This window comes from Terrapene carolina, unplaced genomic scaffold (assembly GCF_002925995.2).
Source record: "Terrapene carolina triunguis isolate 2854851 unplaced genomic scaffold, T_m_triunguis-2.0 Scaffold62, whole genome shotgun sequence".
Classification (NCBI taxonomy): domain Eukaryota; kingdom Metazoa; phylum Chordata; order Testudines; family Emydidae; genus Terrapene; species Terrapene triunguis.
In genome coordinates, this window is record NW_020664413.1 from 12,851,655 (window position 1) to 12,868,967 (window position 17,313).

Here is a 17,313-nt window from a genome sequence, read left to right on the forward strand (position 1 = left end):
CTAGTCCCACAGACTTCAGCCAGACTACTTGTAGAGTAAGGTATTACTCAGCATGACTAGTAGTGTCAGAATCTGGCCCTAGGTGATGCGTGTCTTCATTAATCAGTAGCAAGGCTGTGATTCTGTTCAGGGGAAAAGACATGTTTATGACTATCTACCAGCATGAGTTGCAATATCTTCAGCCTTAATTCTGAATTCTCTGGCTTTTGCTAAACGATCAAAAACTTCAATTCCCCAAATTGCCTAGAAAAACTGACGCAGAATTTTCAGCTACAGTACAGTAACTCAAAGGTCTGTTTGGCACTGAAACATTGTGGAAAAAGATGGTAAACCTAGTTTAGATTGGCAAAAAAACAATCCTGTCTATGAACAAATATTGTCAAATGTATTGCATACGAGTGTTACTTCACAGGAATCAGACACTAAGGTTTCTAACTGACTTACAGAAGCAGCAATCACAGATTGCAATAACGTGTACCATTCAAGGGGGAGGGTGGGGGGAACTGCATTTTGGCAATTTTATAGTCAAAATGTTCCTTATAGCATGTTCTTCCGACAGTTGTTTGTCATATATTTTCCTGTATAAAAGATGTAGTTTGCTTTTCCTCAGTCCTGGTGAGATTTTTCTGCAATGACTTTGCATTCATACTGCAAAACAACCAAAGAGAGTGAAAATTATTTGAGAACAAGAATTTATAATTTACAATGAAGTTCTGAGTTAGACAGCTGTGAAAGGGAGGGATCTACATAGCAACTGACACAACAGCTCTACCCACACTTTCCCCCAGATCAGTTCAGGCCCCCAAACTCCCATGCTTTTCAGGGTACCCTCACCAACTACAGTTCTGTAGTAAGCATTTTGTACACAATCTATGCACAGAGTGCTAGCATTCTGTGCCTCCTTGCATAGCAAAAGAGAGCCTAAGTACATTAGCTATTAACTTGGAGCTTATGCAACTTTCCTCCCCCCAAACATGGTGTTCTTATTTAGGCCTTAATCCTGCAAAGGCTTGTGCGCGTACAGAATGGAATGAACACAATGAAATGGGGAACCCTTTAGGATATGTGGGGCACTCAGCAGCGGACAGAACGTCTGCTGGTGGCAGGGACATGCTGACCAAACTGAAAAGCACTGTCTCTGGACTCCCATCTTAGTCCACATTTGCAATTTGAATAACTGGTTGGTGTTTATTAGGAAAGAATCTTTTAAAACCAGACAATACAAGCTCCATACCCCCCCAAAAATAAAATAAACCCTAACTTACCATTGCCAGCTGCCTACCAATGTTCCCCACAGTAATGCCACCAGCAAAAAATATACATGGTAACCAGGAACGAACATAAAGGAAATCTGGAGATGTATATCTAGAAAGGAATACAAGTTTGCATGATTATCTGTTTACTGCCAACACTGAACTTAACCCTGTGCACAATCCTTTCTTCAAAAAAACGTATACTTTTAAAGTTAGGCACAGAGATAGACATACTGAGAAATCTGGATATGGGAATAGATTAGCCTAAAGATACACACACTTGTAGTAGAAAGTTTGATTTCTTACTGCAAATATCAAATTTACTACCCATCCATCCATTTATTCTAATATCCTTTCTCTGTTTGATCCAGGTTGTTTTGCTGTTGGTAATGTAGCAGTTTTAGAACTCCAAACCAAAATCTCGGTCTTACACACACATAAGCACTCACATGAATAGTCCAATTAAAGTAAAGTTACACATGTGTTTAAGTCTTAGCAAGTTCAGGGCTCAAGTTAAGTCAGATCTACCTTCAATGTTCTTGTTTACTAATCTAACATGAACACCACTTAACCAGAAGAAAAATAAAGACTCACTGGTAAACCCCATTGTAGACCAGAAGCTGTGATACCAAGGTGGCCAGAAAAGCAATTCCTATTCCAAGACCAAAGCCACTTCGTGATCTATCAAAGGTCCACCATAGTCCAATTGAAAGAGCTGCTAGTGTAAGAGACAACTGTATGTTGTTGGCAAAATCCACTTTCTGTGGTCATTTGTTAAGGATCAGTTTTAAAGTGCCAACTTCAGGTGAAGTTCAATAATATTTACTTCATTAACTAACTTTTGACCTGAAAAATAACACAGTCCTACATAATAACAACACCTAGCTCTTGCATAAACACGGCTCTCTTCATTTAATACAACTAAATGGTATAAGAATATTATAATAATAATTTTAAAGTATTATTTTATCTGTGTTAATAAAAATATTTACTTAAAATGTTATTTTATGTTTACAGTATTTTTTTAAACCCACAATGTTGTCTCAGGACTTTGCTACAAACTGTACAAGTGTTTTAAAGTACAAGGAGACTAGACAGAAATTAAGCAGAATACCAGATTTTTTGACAGATTTACTATAAAAATATTACTGTTCAGATGAAGAAGTACCAACAACAGTCCAGCCTCACCTGTTGCTCCTTTAATATCCTAAGGTTAAAGCCTTAAATCTAACATTAAATTGCCAAAATGCCATATATCTTATGTTGTTGCCTACTGAAATAAGGTCATTTGGAAAAACAAAATATATTTAATTTCAATAACTATTACATGTTTTTAATTAGAATAGTATTTTTATCCAGTAAAACATTTATTCAGAATCTTGTTTGCTTTTTAAAAAGCTACAGCTATGCAAATATGATAAATCAATAATCCTAGACACTTTTGTAGCACTTTGCCCTCTTCAAAACACTTTACAAATATCAACTAATTCATTTTCTCAACATCTCTGTAAGAAAGTACCGTTAAAGAGAGATCGTTAACATTCATAAGCCTAAACTTAGATTTAGGGGATGACAAATGTATAGGTTAAAATGTTGTCCTGGTCTCAACCACAGGAATCCACCGGCCTGGAGAAAGATCTAGTGGAGTAGTCTAACAAGAAATGGGGTAAACTGGACGGTAACAGAGAGAGAGTGACAGACACAAGGATCAAAGTCAGATCAAATGCTGTTATTTTAAAGTGAGATGAACTGAAGCTCAGGCTTTTCAGGAAGCCACTTAGAAGAAAGTAGAGTTGCTACACTAATAATAGCTATGGAAGAGGCATTGCTTCCTTAAAAATGTGGAATGGCTGATAGCAAACTGCAGAGGTGTTTGCTGAAAGTAATCTGACTCATGAGGAGTTCACCACTCAATTTTCAAGAAACATGTCAGAATTTCTTAGGGTCCTGTATCTGAATGTGCCCACAGTCAGGGGGTGGTCAGAAGTTGGTGGCATCCACGAGACCAGATGGACACGTCTTCAAATATGGGAGACCTGAGGCCCGCAAGAGGATATTAGCAGACCCTAGCTTTGATAGCTCCAACTTTTCTGGCCACACTAGATAGGATGGGGTATTGTGGGAAAAGAACAATATCCATCCAAAGGTAAGGCCACTTGAATGGGAATGCAGCCCATTTTCCATGCCTTCCTTTGGCATCTCATTTCATCCATTCTCTCTCTTCTGGTTCTCTTTCAGCGGGAAACAAAAAAGAGAGCCAGCACCACATGGCCAGGGAGTTTGCACCACATCACCAGCAATTCTCTGCAGACCATAGTCTGGGACCTGATGCTAAAGATGAAAGAATGAGCCTTCTAGAGATTCTTAAATTTTTCTTTTAATTACTTATCTTTGAGTTTGAGTTTGGTAGACTAGTCAATTGCCTTAACTTGGAGAGGGAGATCCTATACATGATGACACAAAGCACAACTGCTCATGGGTTGCCAGTGAGGCATCACAGTCCATTCTGAGGACATGTTTTTGTCCAATGGGCTTCTGGGAATCATGACTCCTTCATCTGGGGCTAGTATTAGTCTAGTGTAAAGGTGTACATGGATTTTTGAGAATTCGGCAGAAAAATGATGTATTTCACATCATGCCACATCGATTCACTTGTAACTTCTCTCCTTTCTGCATATTCTAAGGCAAGTCACTTAGCCTATCTGCATCTCAGTCCCCTGTCTGTAAAATAGGGATAATAATGCTTATTCGCTTTTGTAAAATGCTTTGAGATCCATGAATAACCAATGCCGAGTATTTTTTTCCTACCAATTTTTTCCCGTGCTTAGCAAAGTGCACACTCTTCATTGATGCTGCTGCACATGTGAAGTTTGGTCTTTAAAACTGTAACTGTATTGAGTTTACAATAAGTGCAAGAAGAGCAACCTTAAAAATTTCTCAGAGCATAAACTCCTTTCCCATATGTACTTGAATAACTCTAAAAAAGACAAAAACATAGATTTAAAAAAACAAGGTGAGAGATTTCAGTTTAAGTGGTATTTCTAGAAACTTATATGCATAACCTTCATTAACTAGTGCAGCTACTGACATTCTATAACAGTTTTAACTCTAAGCTACACTCTGTATGTCCTTTTAAAACTTTATACATCATATTTTAGAAACAGTTACATTGTGAGCAGCTATTTAACCTTTGGTTCACCAGAATTTGTTACTGCAAACTTCATTACCACATAGAAGGATACAGCACTAGCATGATTGATACCCACAAAGACTGCTACACATCGCATTACACTGGACCATTCTCTCTTAAATTTATGTGGCTCTCCCAGATGTCTGTCCATGCAGGGATACAACAACCCAATCACAGCTGTGGAAATATGAAAGAAAAATTAACAATTAAAGCATCTGCAATACTTAGCTGCACTAGAGACAATCTAGACCAAGGTGGTTCTGCAACCATAAAAAACAAATATTTTTCAAACACTGTCAAGATTTAAAAATAAAAAGGAAGGCATTTCAGATAGTTTAGGCCCAAAACATAAGTTATTATTAAACGGCTGCCTTAAAATTCAATGAAAACAGCTATATGTTTGTAATTTAAAATTCCCTTGCAGCATCTTCAGCCACAAGGAGGAATAGCTCAGTGGTTTGAGCATTGGCCTGCTAAACCCAGGGTTGTGAGTTCAATCCTTGAGGGGGGGCACTTAGGGATCTGGGGCAAAATCAGTACTTGGTCCTGCTAGTGAAGGCAGGGGGCTGGACTCAATGACCTTTCGGGGTCCCTTCCAGCTCTATGAGATAGGTGTATCTCCATATGTATGTGTGTATATATATATATATATATATATATATATATATATATAAAAACAGCTTTGCACTGATGCATAATACCAGGAAGGGGTGAAAATAAACTAAAAGTGGGATTTTCTAAACATTGTCAATACTTTTCCTTAAACACTCACTATACCGTAGTTCCACCTATAAAGACAATTCTCACCCCAGCTAAGAGGCACACGTGAAAGTTTAATGTTACACTGCTTTAGTATGTAAGAAGCAGGAGCTCAGGAGGCAGCTTTGAATTCTAACACCTATTCTGGTGGTAGGTTGGATGCATCTCACAGGAGATGTTTTCCACATGCCAGAGAGGAACCTGATCTACAGGGTTTAAGAAATAAATGAAAAATCACCAGTGAAGCAGCATCAGAAATTGCCATGTAACCAGCATTCTAGCTGAGGACGTGGGGCCCAACTGATAGCTAACAGCGGTAGATGAAAAAAGTCTCCGCAAATAGCACTGATGGATGGCTATGAAAAATCTCTCTTCATTTGTGTCTTTAGGATGAGTAAACTAGGCCTAATGCCTAGGGGGTCCGTCAAAGAATTACAAATATTGTGGTTTTGCAAATCTGTTTACTGGGGGTGATGGAGAGGGGGAAGTCATACCCCAGAGACATATTAATGTCAATTAGATTGTGTAGGCATGGGTAGCAGAACAACACATGAGTTATCCAGCAGATGGCCTTGAGTAGGTTGCAAACACTATTCCCTCAGGTAGCACTTGTATGCTAGACAGACAAGAGCAGGAGAGGAAGAATTGTGAAACATTCCTACAAAGAGATACTGTAGCATTTAAAGCTGGAAGAAATCGACTAAGAACATGCAACCTTGTAAGTCAATTTCCGCATAGAAGCTCAGCTTGTCACCTCAAGACTGTGACAAAGCCTGAACCTTAGAGTTTCCTGGTAAAGAGTTTGTAGGTATGTAATGGTCTCCATTGCTTGCTAAGAGAGAGACACTATTGCAAATGGGACACTGTCATTTCAACCCCCAGAACAAATCCTTTAGGTAGAAACAACTGAAGTAGACTGTGCACTGAAAATAGTGTGGGAGCATGGTGTGTAACTAAATGAGAACAGTAGGCATACCGCTGACCCTTTAAATCTTTTCAGAGCCTGTTTCCCCTCTCCCCTGGTCCCATGGACACAAAAAGCCCATCTTACTAACAGATAATTTTACAGAGCTACATCCATGTATTCTCTTTTACAAAACAAACCTGAGATCACTTACTGTAAAAAGACATAATAGATATGTTGTTGGATAGCTGAGCCCCACTACAAATAGGAAAGAAAAAATCCTTCGAGATGGCCAAATCAAACTGCTCTATCAGTAAATCAAACCCCTCATGAGCTCTATGTCAAGACAACCAATTTAAGCATAAAAAAATATGCAGCAAATACAGGGTACCATAGCAGCAAGATTAGAGAATAAGAGCTATGTTAGACAGGCAACTTACAGATACAACAAGTATATAACTGTGACCAAAATATTCCAAAGACAGAGAGAACAAAACTGACATATTGAGACAGCTATTTGGACAGTTTCCTCTCAGATCAGGCTCTTTTATGAAATCTGTGGTGAAATGATTCAACACCATACCAAAAGAAAAGTAATTAGATAAAATATTTGATTTAAAAATTACCTTTAGCAAAACCTTGATGCCAGAAGTGCCCAATAGACCAAAGGTAAGTTTACTGATTTGTATTACCACCCAAAGAGGCAAATGGACTCCTCACTCTCATTAAAATCAAGCTCAAGGAAGATACTGTCTTTAAAATAAAGGTCTACTTATAATAGAATTCCCCCATCCAGCTGCTCAGAATAATCCACTGGTAAAGTGTTATATTGACCCATGGGAAAGGTCTTACACTGTGTTCTGAAGCCCAAACTCTGTCAGACTTTTAAAGGGAGCAGATTTCAGAGGACATCCATTGTTAACAATGTACCACTGACAAGAGCAAAGCAGCACCTTGTGCCTATATCTCCTTAGGATATAGGGGGACAGCTGCGTTCCAGACCACGTGGAGCTTTACAGGTCTAAACCTGCACCTTGACCCGCACTCTGAAGCAAACAGGAAGCTGGGGCAAAAATGGCATACTCTCATTACGGCTTACACCAGACAAGGCAAACTACTCCATGCTGCAAAATCTGGGATCTCCAGGTTCCTTTCCAGAGTTGCCCACAAAGGGCACGGCAGTAATCTAGCCTCAAGGTTACAATCCTATGGATTTCAGTGGATTGCCAAACTCTGTACTCCTAATCCTGAAAACTGAGCATAATCTTCCGACTCAAGAATTCAGCACAGCAGGGCTAATATTTAGTCCTGCCTCAGTGCAGGGGACTGGACTAGATGACCTATCAAGGTCCTTTCCAGTCCCACATTTCTACGATTCTATGATTCACCCTACAACTTCTGTAAAAATGTACAAAGATCTTTTGGAGAGGAAACAGATAGATGGGAAAGGGAGCAGGACTAGATCCAAAATTTTAAATCTTCCATATTTTTCTATTAATGAAGGATTTTTAATTTCCTCACTACCACCCCCACCCCCACAAAACATACAGACAGTTGGCACCTTCTGACATTACCTGAGGCTGTGCCACAGCAAGGTGGTACCCACCAAGCTGAAGAGAAGATGCTTGTGATCACATCTGGTGGAAAGAGCGTGACATTTCTCTGAATCTGTAGCAAGTTTAATACTAATGCAAGAAACACGCCAATAAAAAACAGCACTAATCCACGAATCACCAAGTTTATGCCATGACTGGTTATAGATGAAATGTATGGACCACACTTTTTTGATATGGTTGGTGCTGCATCGCTTTCTGCCATGACGCAAGAGGCAATATCCACCAGTGTGACTGGGGAGGATCCACTTGTAGTCGGTACTTTAACTCTCCCAATTTAGGATGTACCCCAAACTCTGTGAAAACAATAGACACGGCTGAAAAAAAAAAGAAGACATTTTTACAAAAATGTATTTTCATCTGTTAAAAAATATATTTAAAAATAAGTCACGTTTTTCTGAATTTGCAGAAGATAGAATTTACCTTCTGAAGAAGGCAAACCTCAACAGAACTAGCTCTTTGTGCAACAATGCTATTGCAGTTCTGTCTACAATCATGCGTTAAGCTGATGAATATGCTGCTAAAAATAAAGTTTTAGCAACAGCTTTACATACTTTGGAGCGGGAGAAAAACCAAACCCGAGAATGAGTGGGACAGCATGGCTGATGATGTGGGACCATATGGCGCAAGAACAGGAAATAAAAACTACTAAGGAGGAGGTGCTTGCTTCAGAGAAAACTGAGTTTGTGATGACTCTGATGTGAAAGAAGACAATGAAGTGGTACCAGGGTGTAGGTGGCTGAGAAGAGAATGAGGCATCTAGTTTCAAGGCAGCTGTGGAGTTACACACTTCTTTGATCTTCAAAAGAAGCCAGTAAAAAGCTCACAGTGTAGAGTGGGGAAATGAAATTTGAGAAAAAATTTGCAGGGTGGAGCCAACAACCTTTGTAATAATTGAGAAGGTGAGTCTTTGAAAGCTAGAAGGGCACACAATCCCATTACACAGAAATTCTCATGAAGGCAACACAGATCTCATTAAAATTGTAATAGTGTGTTAAGAAAAATGATTCTCAGCTACAAAACAAACAGTGCAAAGAGGTAAAGAAACTCCACCTTCCCATCAGCATCAGAGCACTCCATACATACATGCCCAGCTCTGTACACACTAGATATGAATGGCAGAATTTCCTTCCCAAGCATCTTTTTTAAAACCATCTATCAAAACTATTGGTTTACGTGGATTCAACATCCCATTCATGTAGGACATGGACAGCTTAGCCACCTGGAACTTTAAAGAAAACAAACATTGTTTTTAAATTTGAAACGGCCAACTAGTGGCAGCTTTCGATAATGCTTACTCATGGCCACATGGATAGAGAGGCCTGGTCTACACTACGACTTTAATTCGGATTTAGGTGCGTTAATCCGAATTAACCCTTCACCCGTCCATACTACAGAGCCAGTTAATTCGAATTAAAGGGCACTTAAAATCGATTTCTGTACTCCACCTCGACGAGTGGAGTAGCGCTTAAATCGATTTTGTTAATTCGAATTAGGGTTAGTGTGGCCGCACACCACCGAATTACTGTGGTTAAAGTAATGGGGTAGTGTGGCCGCACACCACCGAATTAATGTGGTTAAAAACCAAATTAATGTGCTTAGTGTGGCCGCGCACAATCGAATTTATACAACCTGTTTCCCAAATTCGAATTATCTAAATTCGGATTAATCCTGTAGTGTAGACATACCCAGAGAGAAGTAGAAGACTCCTTGTTTCCCCATTCCATTCCTAGAGCACACCATACAGTCTTCAATACTGTCTTATGATCCACGGCTAGGCAGAAATCCATACTTTTTGAGAGGGTTATCAAAGAGGCCACATAAAAAAGTGTTGCCCTATCCATATAGAACTTCATTCTTGTGGATTTGGGCATCACTTTACTCATGTGGACAGTCGTAATGACTCCAATAGGACTACACTTGTGAGTAGTTAAGTGTGCGACCCAGGTTTGTGAACTTGAAATGCTGCCCTTATTGTGGCTACAGAGGGCCTACTTTTCTGTCCTCCTGCATCTTGTGTGTCATTTACACTAGTGCGAAATTTACAACACTACCAGATCTGATGCAGCTCTGGCATGATGGTGCAGATGATAAATCTCCATTACATTTTTAATTATCTAGAATGGAGCAGCAACATCTTAAATGACTAAGACTTTTTTTTTAATCTCACTGCTGCTTATCTCACTGCTGCCACTGCAATGTCATGTCACTCTTGCCCCTAAAGAGGGGGAAAGAGGAGAGCAGGGCAAGGTAATGAGCATCATACAAAATGAGAAGACAGCAAGAGCAGCAGCAAAACATTATCAAATCTGATTAGTGGGATAAGCCATGGACCTCTAGCGCAAGCACTGAAGTTCCAAGTAAGAATATGTCATTGCTTAAATAAGTAAAATAAAAAGCATGGGATTGAAGGGTCAACACTGGGGAGCAGTGTGGCCTTCTATGTAGAACTCTGGACTGGGCCTCTGGAGATCTGGCTTCTATTCTTGGCTCTGCCCAAAATCACCTCACCTGCTAATGGCAAGTCACTTCACCTACCTGTGCCTCGGTTTCCTCGTCTGTACAATGGGGATAATGATACTGATCTCCTTTGTAAGTGCTTTGAGACCTACTACTGAAAAATGTTATATACAGCTTGGTATTATTATTATTAGTTACTAGAGAAAACATATTGGCAGTTGTATGAATGGAGTTTAATGATGCCAGCATACACAATATTAAAATAATTCAGCAGACAATGATTTATGAAACAACTGGCAACATTCATCAACCAATCACAGGCAGGAAATTTCCTGACCATGGCAGGAAAGTACTTGTTTTACAGCAACAGTGCAGTTGCAGTGGTGCTATTAACCGGGCAAACTCTGCTGTGGACCAAACATTTTTACCAGTGTCACCTTGACCGCTCAGAGCAAGGAAAGGAATTCCCTAGTGCAGAGGCACTTATAGAGTATGAACATGTTTACAGCAGCGAGTGCTTTGCCTTGAATTAGCAGCATAGTGTATTGGTTAAGAGCAGGCAACGAGGACACAGGACTCCTAGGTTCTACTCCTGGTTCTGCCATTGATTTGCTGTGTGATTTTAAGGGGAATCAATTTACCTCTGTTCCTCAGTTTCCCCACCTATAAATAAGGGACAACAACTGACCAATCTTTAAAAAGCACCAAGATCCTATGTTTTTGCAATGTATTATTACTGTGCCTCCTGTATTAATTGTGGAGATTAAGATTTCTGAGGGAAGTTACAGCTGTGGGTGTGGGAAGAGTGTGTGCCTATATATACACACATAAATCGAAATCAGTTACATTTTATCCAAAGCTTCCATCCAGGTCTGAATAACGCCACCACAGTTTACAATTTGACCCTACAACATTGCTGTGCCATCACCTCTTGAAAATGGATATTCAAAGCTGTAACAACGCAGGAAAGCTACAGAGCTGGCACCTTTACAAGACAGGCTCGGCTCCAGTTTATCCCTTCTGTGGCACACCACTTCAACTCAAACTTTTAGTGAGGGGAAACTGTGCCACATGAAGGCTTTGGGAGTCATGTACAATAGTTAAATTATTACCGGAGATTTTTTTCCAGTCACTGCAATGTCTCGAATAGGAAAAGCATCCTGAAACTGCTCCAAAGTTTACCAGTTGAGCTAATCAATAAGGCTCATTTGTGTGAATCCCACAAATAAACTATTCTTATGCAATATATAGATGTTATGCAGAACATGGTGGAGTGGAAAAGAAGACTGAGTTTCTTAAACTAAAAATCTAGCACCAGGTGATGAGAACCGGGAAATGAAAAGCTACCATTCTGACACCGAGGGAGTTTTCTAATGTAGACAAGGACTAAGTTTCTCTCATGACATTAAAATCCAGGAACTTCACCTCAAAGCCAAGTCAAAGTTCCTCCAAACCAATAGCTTCTCATGCTGAGGTGGTTAAGGCATGTCAGTTTCCTAGCCAACAGTACACAAGGGAGTGATGTGGCCAGCTTCACATCAGACTGACTTTGACTGCCCTAACCCAATGGATCAGGTACTCAGTTTGCAGCTGAGTGAACTGGAAGTGGCCTTTCAGTGTGAGATCAAGTGGTTAAGGTGCTTGACTGCAATCCCAGACAACCTTTGGGATTGCAGTCAAGCACGTTAACCACTCAGGCACCGCACCAATAATTATGCAGCTTTCCCTGTCCTGCTCCTTACTGATTCCTGGCCTTGCAAGTCCCATTCATTTGGAAGGAGACTCTGAATCATTTTGGATTAATTTGAAGGCTTTTTTTTCTGTTTTTTTTTTTTTTTTTTTTAAGTCAATGTAGTGCTTATGAGAAGTACCAGCCTGACAGCCCTGGAAAGCAAAAACATAGAACAGAACAGGTTCAGGACAGACAATAGCAGTGCAAGTTTTTCCACTACAGCCTGCCACGGTGGCTCTGGCACACGTTCAGAGATAAGAGAGTAGCTAGATGGGAAGGTGAATTCAGACCTTCATTAGTCTGCCAACTAGAGCATCTGCTGCGGGTGGTGGATTTTTCAGAGAGATGCCTGTTGTCCAAAGATCACATAGGCCCAGGGCCGGATTAACGCAGGGACTAAGGGGGGCCCTGGCGCAGCAGGGCCCAGGCAGGTTGCCTGCATGCCGTGGCCTCACACTGCTCCCAGGACGGCTGCTGGCATGTCCCTGCAGCCCCAGGTGGGGGAGGGGGGGGACAGAGAGATGGCTCTGCGTGCTGCCTAGGCCCCCAGCACCATCCCTGCAGCTCCCATTCGCCAGTTCTGGCCAATGGGAGCTGCAGGATGGCGTGGGCAGCGCACAGAGACATGCTGTCCCCTTCACCTTTGGGGCACGCAGAGACATGCCAGTAGCCGGCCGCTTCCGGGAGCGGCGTGGGGCCACGGCATGCAGCCTGCCTGAGCCCTGCTGCGCCAATGGCTGGGAGCCACCTGTGGTGAGTGCCTCCCGACTGTAGCTTGTACCTCACACCCCTTACCCCAAATCAGAATCCCCTCCTGCACCCAAACTCCCTCCCAGAGCCTGCACCCCTCACCCTCTCCTGCACCCCAACACTCTGCCCCAGCCCAGAGCCCCCTCCTGCACCAAACTCCCTCCCAGACCCTGCACCCCAACCCCCTGCCCCAGGTCAGAATCCCCACCTGCACCAAACTCCCTCCCAGACCCTGCACCCCAACCCCCTGCTGCATCCAGACTCCCTCCCAGAAAGAAACTAATGTAACAGCTGTTCTAAGATAAGAAGTAGGCTATTTTGAATTAAAACGTGTAGAATATAGTTAAGTTAAGACTGAAATGTAACCACAGAATGGCTTTATGTTAATTAAAAGCCGAGTTTAGTATAGTGTTAATAACCTCGATGCCATAATTGGGGTCATTTTGTTTTAAATTAGGAAAAAGACTTGTATACAGGGGCCCCACAAAATCTAATAGCCCCAGGCCCGCAGGAGAGTTCATCCGGCCCTGCATACGCCAAGAAGTCGGCTGTCCGGTGGCAACAACTTTTAGTGACTGGGACTGGGCCCGGGCCCGATATGAAGCAGCACATTGTTATTAATCATTTAGGGCCAAATTCTGCCCTTGGACAGACGTCTACAATTCCTGCTCCAGTCAACAAGGGGCTTGTGTGCCCAGAGGGCAGCATCTGACCCGTACCCAGGATGTGGACGTGGCCCCCTCTGACACATAATATAGGGCTGACTCCCGCCTGGGGGAGTTCACTACATAGGATCCCAAAGAGGGAACCCCGGGCCGCCCCACTGAACCCGGCATTTGCAGTCACTCCCTCCAGGGGGAAAGGTTTTAACAGCGAGACACCACCAGCCTAGTCAGGGGTGCAGCTCGGCAGCGGCTCTGTCCCATCCCAGCTGCATCCCCCAGAAGGCACAGTCCGTATCTCCCCCCGGCTTACCGCCCTCGCCACTCCCACTGCAAGTGCCCAGCCCCAGGGCAAGTGTCGCCACAGCCCCCTTACTTACTCGGCCTCCGCCATCTTCTCCCTCCCTTGCCTCAGTCTCCGCCTTGCGCAGGCTCCACGGCGCTCAGCTGGGCTGGGGCGAAGAGCTGACTCGGGGCACGAGGGGTTCCGTGGGGCCCGGCCGCTGCAGACGAGCTCGGGGCAGTGGGGCTTCCGCGGGGCCAGCCAGGGCGCTTGCAAAGCACGGACCGGATCGGAGGTTCCCCTTCGCTCCTGTAGTCATGAAGCAGGAGGCGAGCAGCTGGGAAAAGGGGAGGTGGGGACGTGCCAGAAACGAAAGAGAGAGACGTCAAGAGAGAGATTCCTGGGAAAAGTGCAAGAAGAATGTAGTCTAGTCTGTAATTTATAGAGAGGTGGGAAATGCACCCATCAAGCAACGGATGACACTGGCCTTTGTTATGAATCCAGTTCATTACTAAAACAGGAAGCGCAAAGCTGAGTCACAGTGTAAAATCCTTTTGCTTTCAGTTTTGTTATTTTGGCATATTAGACTATCAAGGTTGGAAGGGATCTCAGGAGATCATCTAGTCCAACTGGCAGGACTAATCCCCAGACAGATTTTTGCCACAGATCCTTAAATAGCCCCCTCAAAGATTGAACTCATAACCTTGGGTTTAGCAGGCCAATACTCAAACCACTGAGCTATCCCTCCCCCCAAGTAGAGTTGTGCTTAATAAATATCACTAACAGAGGGATAAAGATTTAATCATTTGTGATTAATTTCAAAGAGGGTTTAAAAATTGTTGGCCTGAATTGGGCCCTTTCTGATACGAAGATTTGTGCACTTACTTAATGTTGTTTAACAGTGTTGGTTCGCTGACTAGGGAAAAATGAACAGAGATTACTAATCCAGGAATCCCATTTTTATCACTAATTTGTGGCACCTGTAGACTTCCTTGGGGGGAAGCTACAATGTGAGGCACACAACCTCTGGTAAACTAACTTGATTAACAACAAGCAGGAAGAACAATAAATAAGAACATCCTGAGGCTTGTTATTTATATTTTTATCTATATGAGAGAAATACCATTGGGAAAGAATGCTATTACTCATTCAATTACGGTGTTAGTCAATGAACTTTCTTTTTATTCTTATTCCACGTGTCTTAAATACAATATAATGGATTTAGAATACTTACAAATCAAGTCGACTATTGCAAGAACTTTGCTATATCCACGTTACAAAATCACTTATATGATGATTGGAATGGGGGTTGTTGTTGCACATAAGAGTGCAAACCCCAATACAATTGCAAGAAGACTGATTGGTTAATATGGAATTATTTTATATTCTGTATTACAGTAGCACCCAAAGGCCCTAGTCACAACCAGGGCCTCATTGTGCTGGACTATGTACAAATATATAGTAAGAGACAGTCCTTGCCACAAAACACTTACAATCTAATTTAAGGCAAGACACAAGAGATTGTGACAGACATATTAAGGAATGGGGGAAGGAAGAAGCAGTTAACTGCGATAGGAGTACATGATTACAAAAGTGTGCTAGGTATGCAGTTACCTACTTTCAAGTCATTCAATGTCTGTTTTTGTTCTATACAATAGAGATGAACAAAAAATATTGATCTCAGTTACTCCTACAGCCAAATGCTTAGTCAGTGTGTTTTATGTGATGATATTTGACTTACAGTTTTTGGATCCCGCAAGTTTTTTTTAATCAGATAAAATTACCTTTTTGGATGTAAGATAAACTTCTTAGGACAGCTGCCTCCCCAAGACAAAGCATTGCTAGTTTTACTATACTTATGGTTCAGGAGCCTTATTCAAAGACAAGGCCTGTCAGTCCACTGGGAACAACCTTATAGTAAAAGCTTTATACAAACAAAATTAGTGCATTCGAGTAAGGAGTAGGTTGAATGTATGAAGACTACAATTGATTGATGGATCTTTTCCTTCCTTGTCATATATATGGCCTAGTAATGTTTTATCTATAAATAAATTAAGGTTACTTATAGTCTGGGCCACCAAGTGTTTAGTACAATAAAATTACAAGGAACTAATTTGTAAAGAAAAATTAAATTGATCACATTAGAAATATTGACTGTATGACTGGAGGGTGGGGGGAATGAAAGTCTAATATGTGACAGAATAAAAATAAATCAGTGCAGCTCCAAGAACTTCAGTGGGCTATGCCAATTTGTGCCAGCTGAAGATCTACCCACCTTTCAATGTAGCTGTCATAGAACAGAAGAACAAAAAAAAAGATGGGGGGGGGGAGATAGGAAGTTGTGTTTGAATTTGAGATTTCAAAAGTAAGCAAATCAGAAAAGAGGTAGACATAAAGCCAAAATGTAGACTCTAGGGATTTCGTACTTACGTTGACATTGACAGGAATTACAATGAAACCACACAGAAAAGGCATCTTTTTTGGAGAGCACTAAAAGGCTCTTTCTTTACATAGACCACAGAACAAACAACAAGATTCAGAATATCCTGGATTTAGTCCTCTGAAATGAATATTTCCCTTAGTATGATGAACAAGATAACAAAAAGTTGTTTAACATAAAGGAGCGCCCAAGATGATCACATAACTAAAAAAACAAAAAACAAACAACTAGAATGGCTTTTTCCCCCGCACATTTGTCTCAGTGTGCATGCTACTTTTAAAAAACACTGGTATTTTGTCCCAGTTTTTATGAATTCCTGCAAATTCTGGCCACCTACCTCCGGAGACCCCTACCCAGAGAAACCACAAACCCAACCTCCAGGGAACCCTACTAACAAAAACCCAAACCTGGCTACGAGGAGCCCCCAGCCAGAACCCTCATCTCCCCCACACCCCAATACTCTGCCTTAGCCCTGAGCCCCCTTCCACACCCCAACCCCCTCATCCCCAGCCCCTCCGCAGAGCCTGCACCCCCAACCAGAGCCTTCACCCCCCGCAATCCAGCCCTCTTCCCCAGCCATGAGCCCCCTCCCACACCCTGAATCCCACATCCCTGGCCCCACCCCAGAGCCTTCACCCCTACCTGGAGCCCTCATGCCTACACCCAACCCTCTGTCCCTGCCGTGAACCCACTCCCGCACCCTAAACCCCTCTGCCCCAACCCCACCCCAGAGCCTGCACCCCCAGCCAGAGCCCTCACCCCCCGCAGCCCAACCCTCTGCCCCAGCCCTGAGCCCTCTCCCAACTTCTTACCCCTCGCTCCCCTCCCCCACCACATATCACCTCCATATTGGTGCACATAAAATTCATTACAGACATGGATATAAATAAAGGGAACACTGGTGGGGAGCCCCACCCATAGGAACCCTAACCCTAGGGCGGGGAGTCCTAGCCATACAAACCCTAACCCTAGGGCGGGGAACCCTACCAATAGGAACCCTAACCCTAGCTCCAGGTATCCTATCCATAGGAACCTTAGCTCAAGGGTGGGGAGACCTACCCATAGGAATCCTAACCCTAGCTCCAGGTACCCTCCCCAAAACAAAATTAATCCTTGCTCCAAATACCCTACCCCTAGGAACCCTAACCCTAGGATGGGGAGCCCTACTCTTAGGAACTCCAACCCTATGCCGGAGAGCCTTACCCACAGGATCCCTAACCCTACCTCCAAGTACCTTACCCACAGGAGCCCAAACCCTACCTCCCAG

The 17,313-nt window shown here is 42.5% G+C and overlaps 1 protein-coding gene across 2 annotated transcripts; it reads right to left on the reverse strand.

The window, feature by feature from the left end:
* Positions 1-521: 521 nt before the first annotated feature.
* INSIG2 (insulin induced gene 2) lies at positions 522-13,909 on the reverse strand. 2 transcript variants are annotated; one of them, XM_026647417.2, is made up of 6 exons: positions 13,704-13,909; positions 7,681-8,015; positions 4,496-4,620; positions 1,848-2,014; positions 1,266-1,365; positions 522-648 (listed from the first exon to the last, which is right to left on the reverse strand). In XM_026647417.2, exons 2-6 carry the CDS (start codon positions 7,922-7,924, stop codon positions 607-609), a joined length of 678 nt encoding a protein of 225 aa, XP_026503202.1. In that variant the 5' UTR covers positions 7,925-8,015; positions 13,704-13,909; the 3' UTR covers positions 522-606. The 2 variants fall into 2 exon arrangements, with proteins under 2 accessions (XP_026503202.1, XP_029766442.1); XM_029910582.1 differs by lacking the exon at positions 13,704-13,909 and having other exon boundaries at positions 7,681-8,033.
* Positions 13,910-17,313: the final 3,404 nt, after the last annotated feature.

What these genes read in the sequence shown, in the direction of transcription:
- INSIG2 (XM_026647417.2), bottom strand. Translation starts at nt 7,924, where the DNA reads ATGGCAGAAAGCGATGCAGCACCAACCATATCAAAAAAGTGTGGTCCA. An exon ending in GTCTACAATGGGGTTTACCA is followed by an intron (nt 1,366 to 1,847) that starts GTGAGTCTTTAT and finishes ATTCCTTTCTAG; the next exon opens with ATATACATCTCCAGATTTCC. An exon ending in TTGGTAGGCAGCTGGCAATG is followed by an intron (nt 649 to 1,265) that starts GTAAGTTAGGGT and finishes GTTGTTTTGCAG; the next exon opens with TATGAATGCAAAGTCATTGC.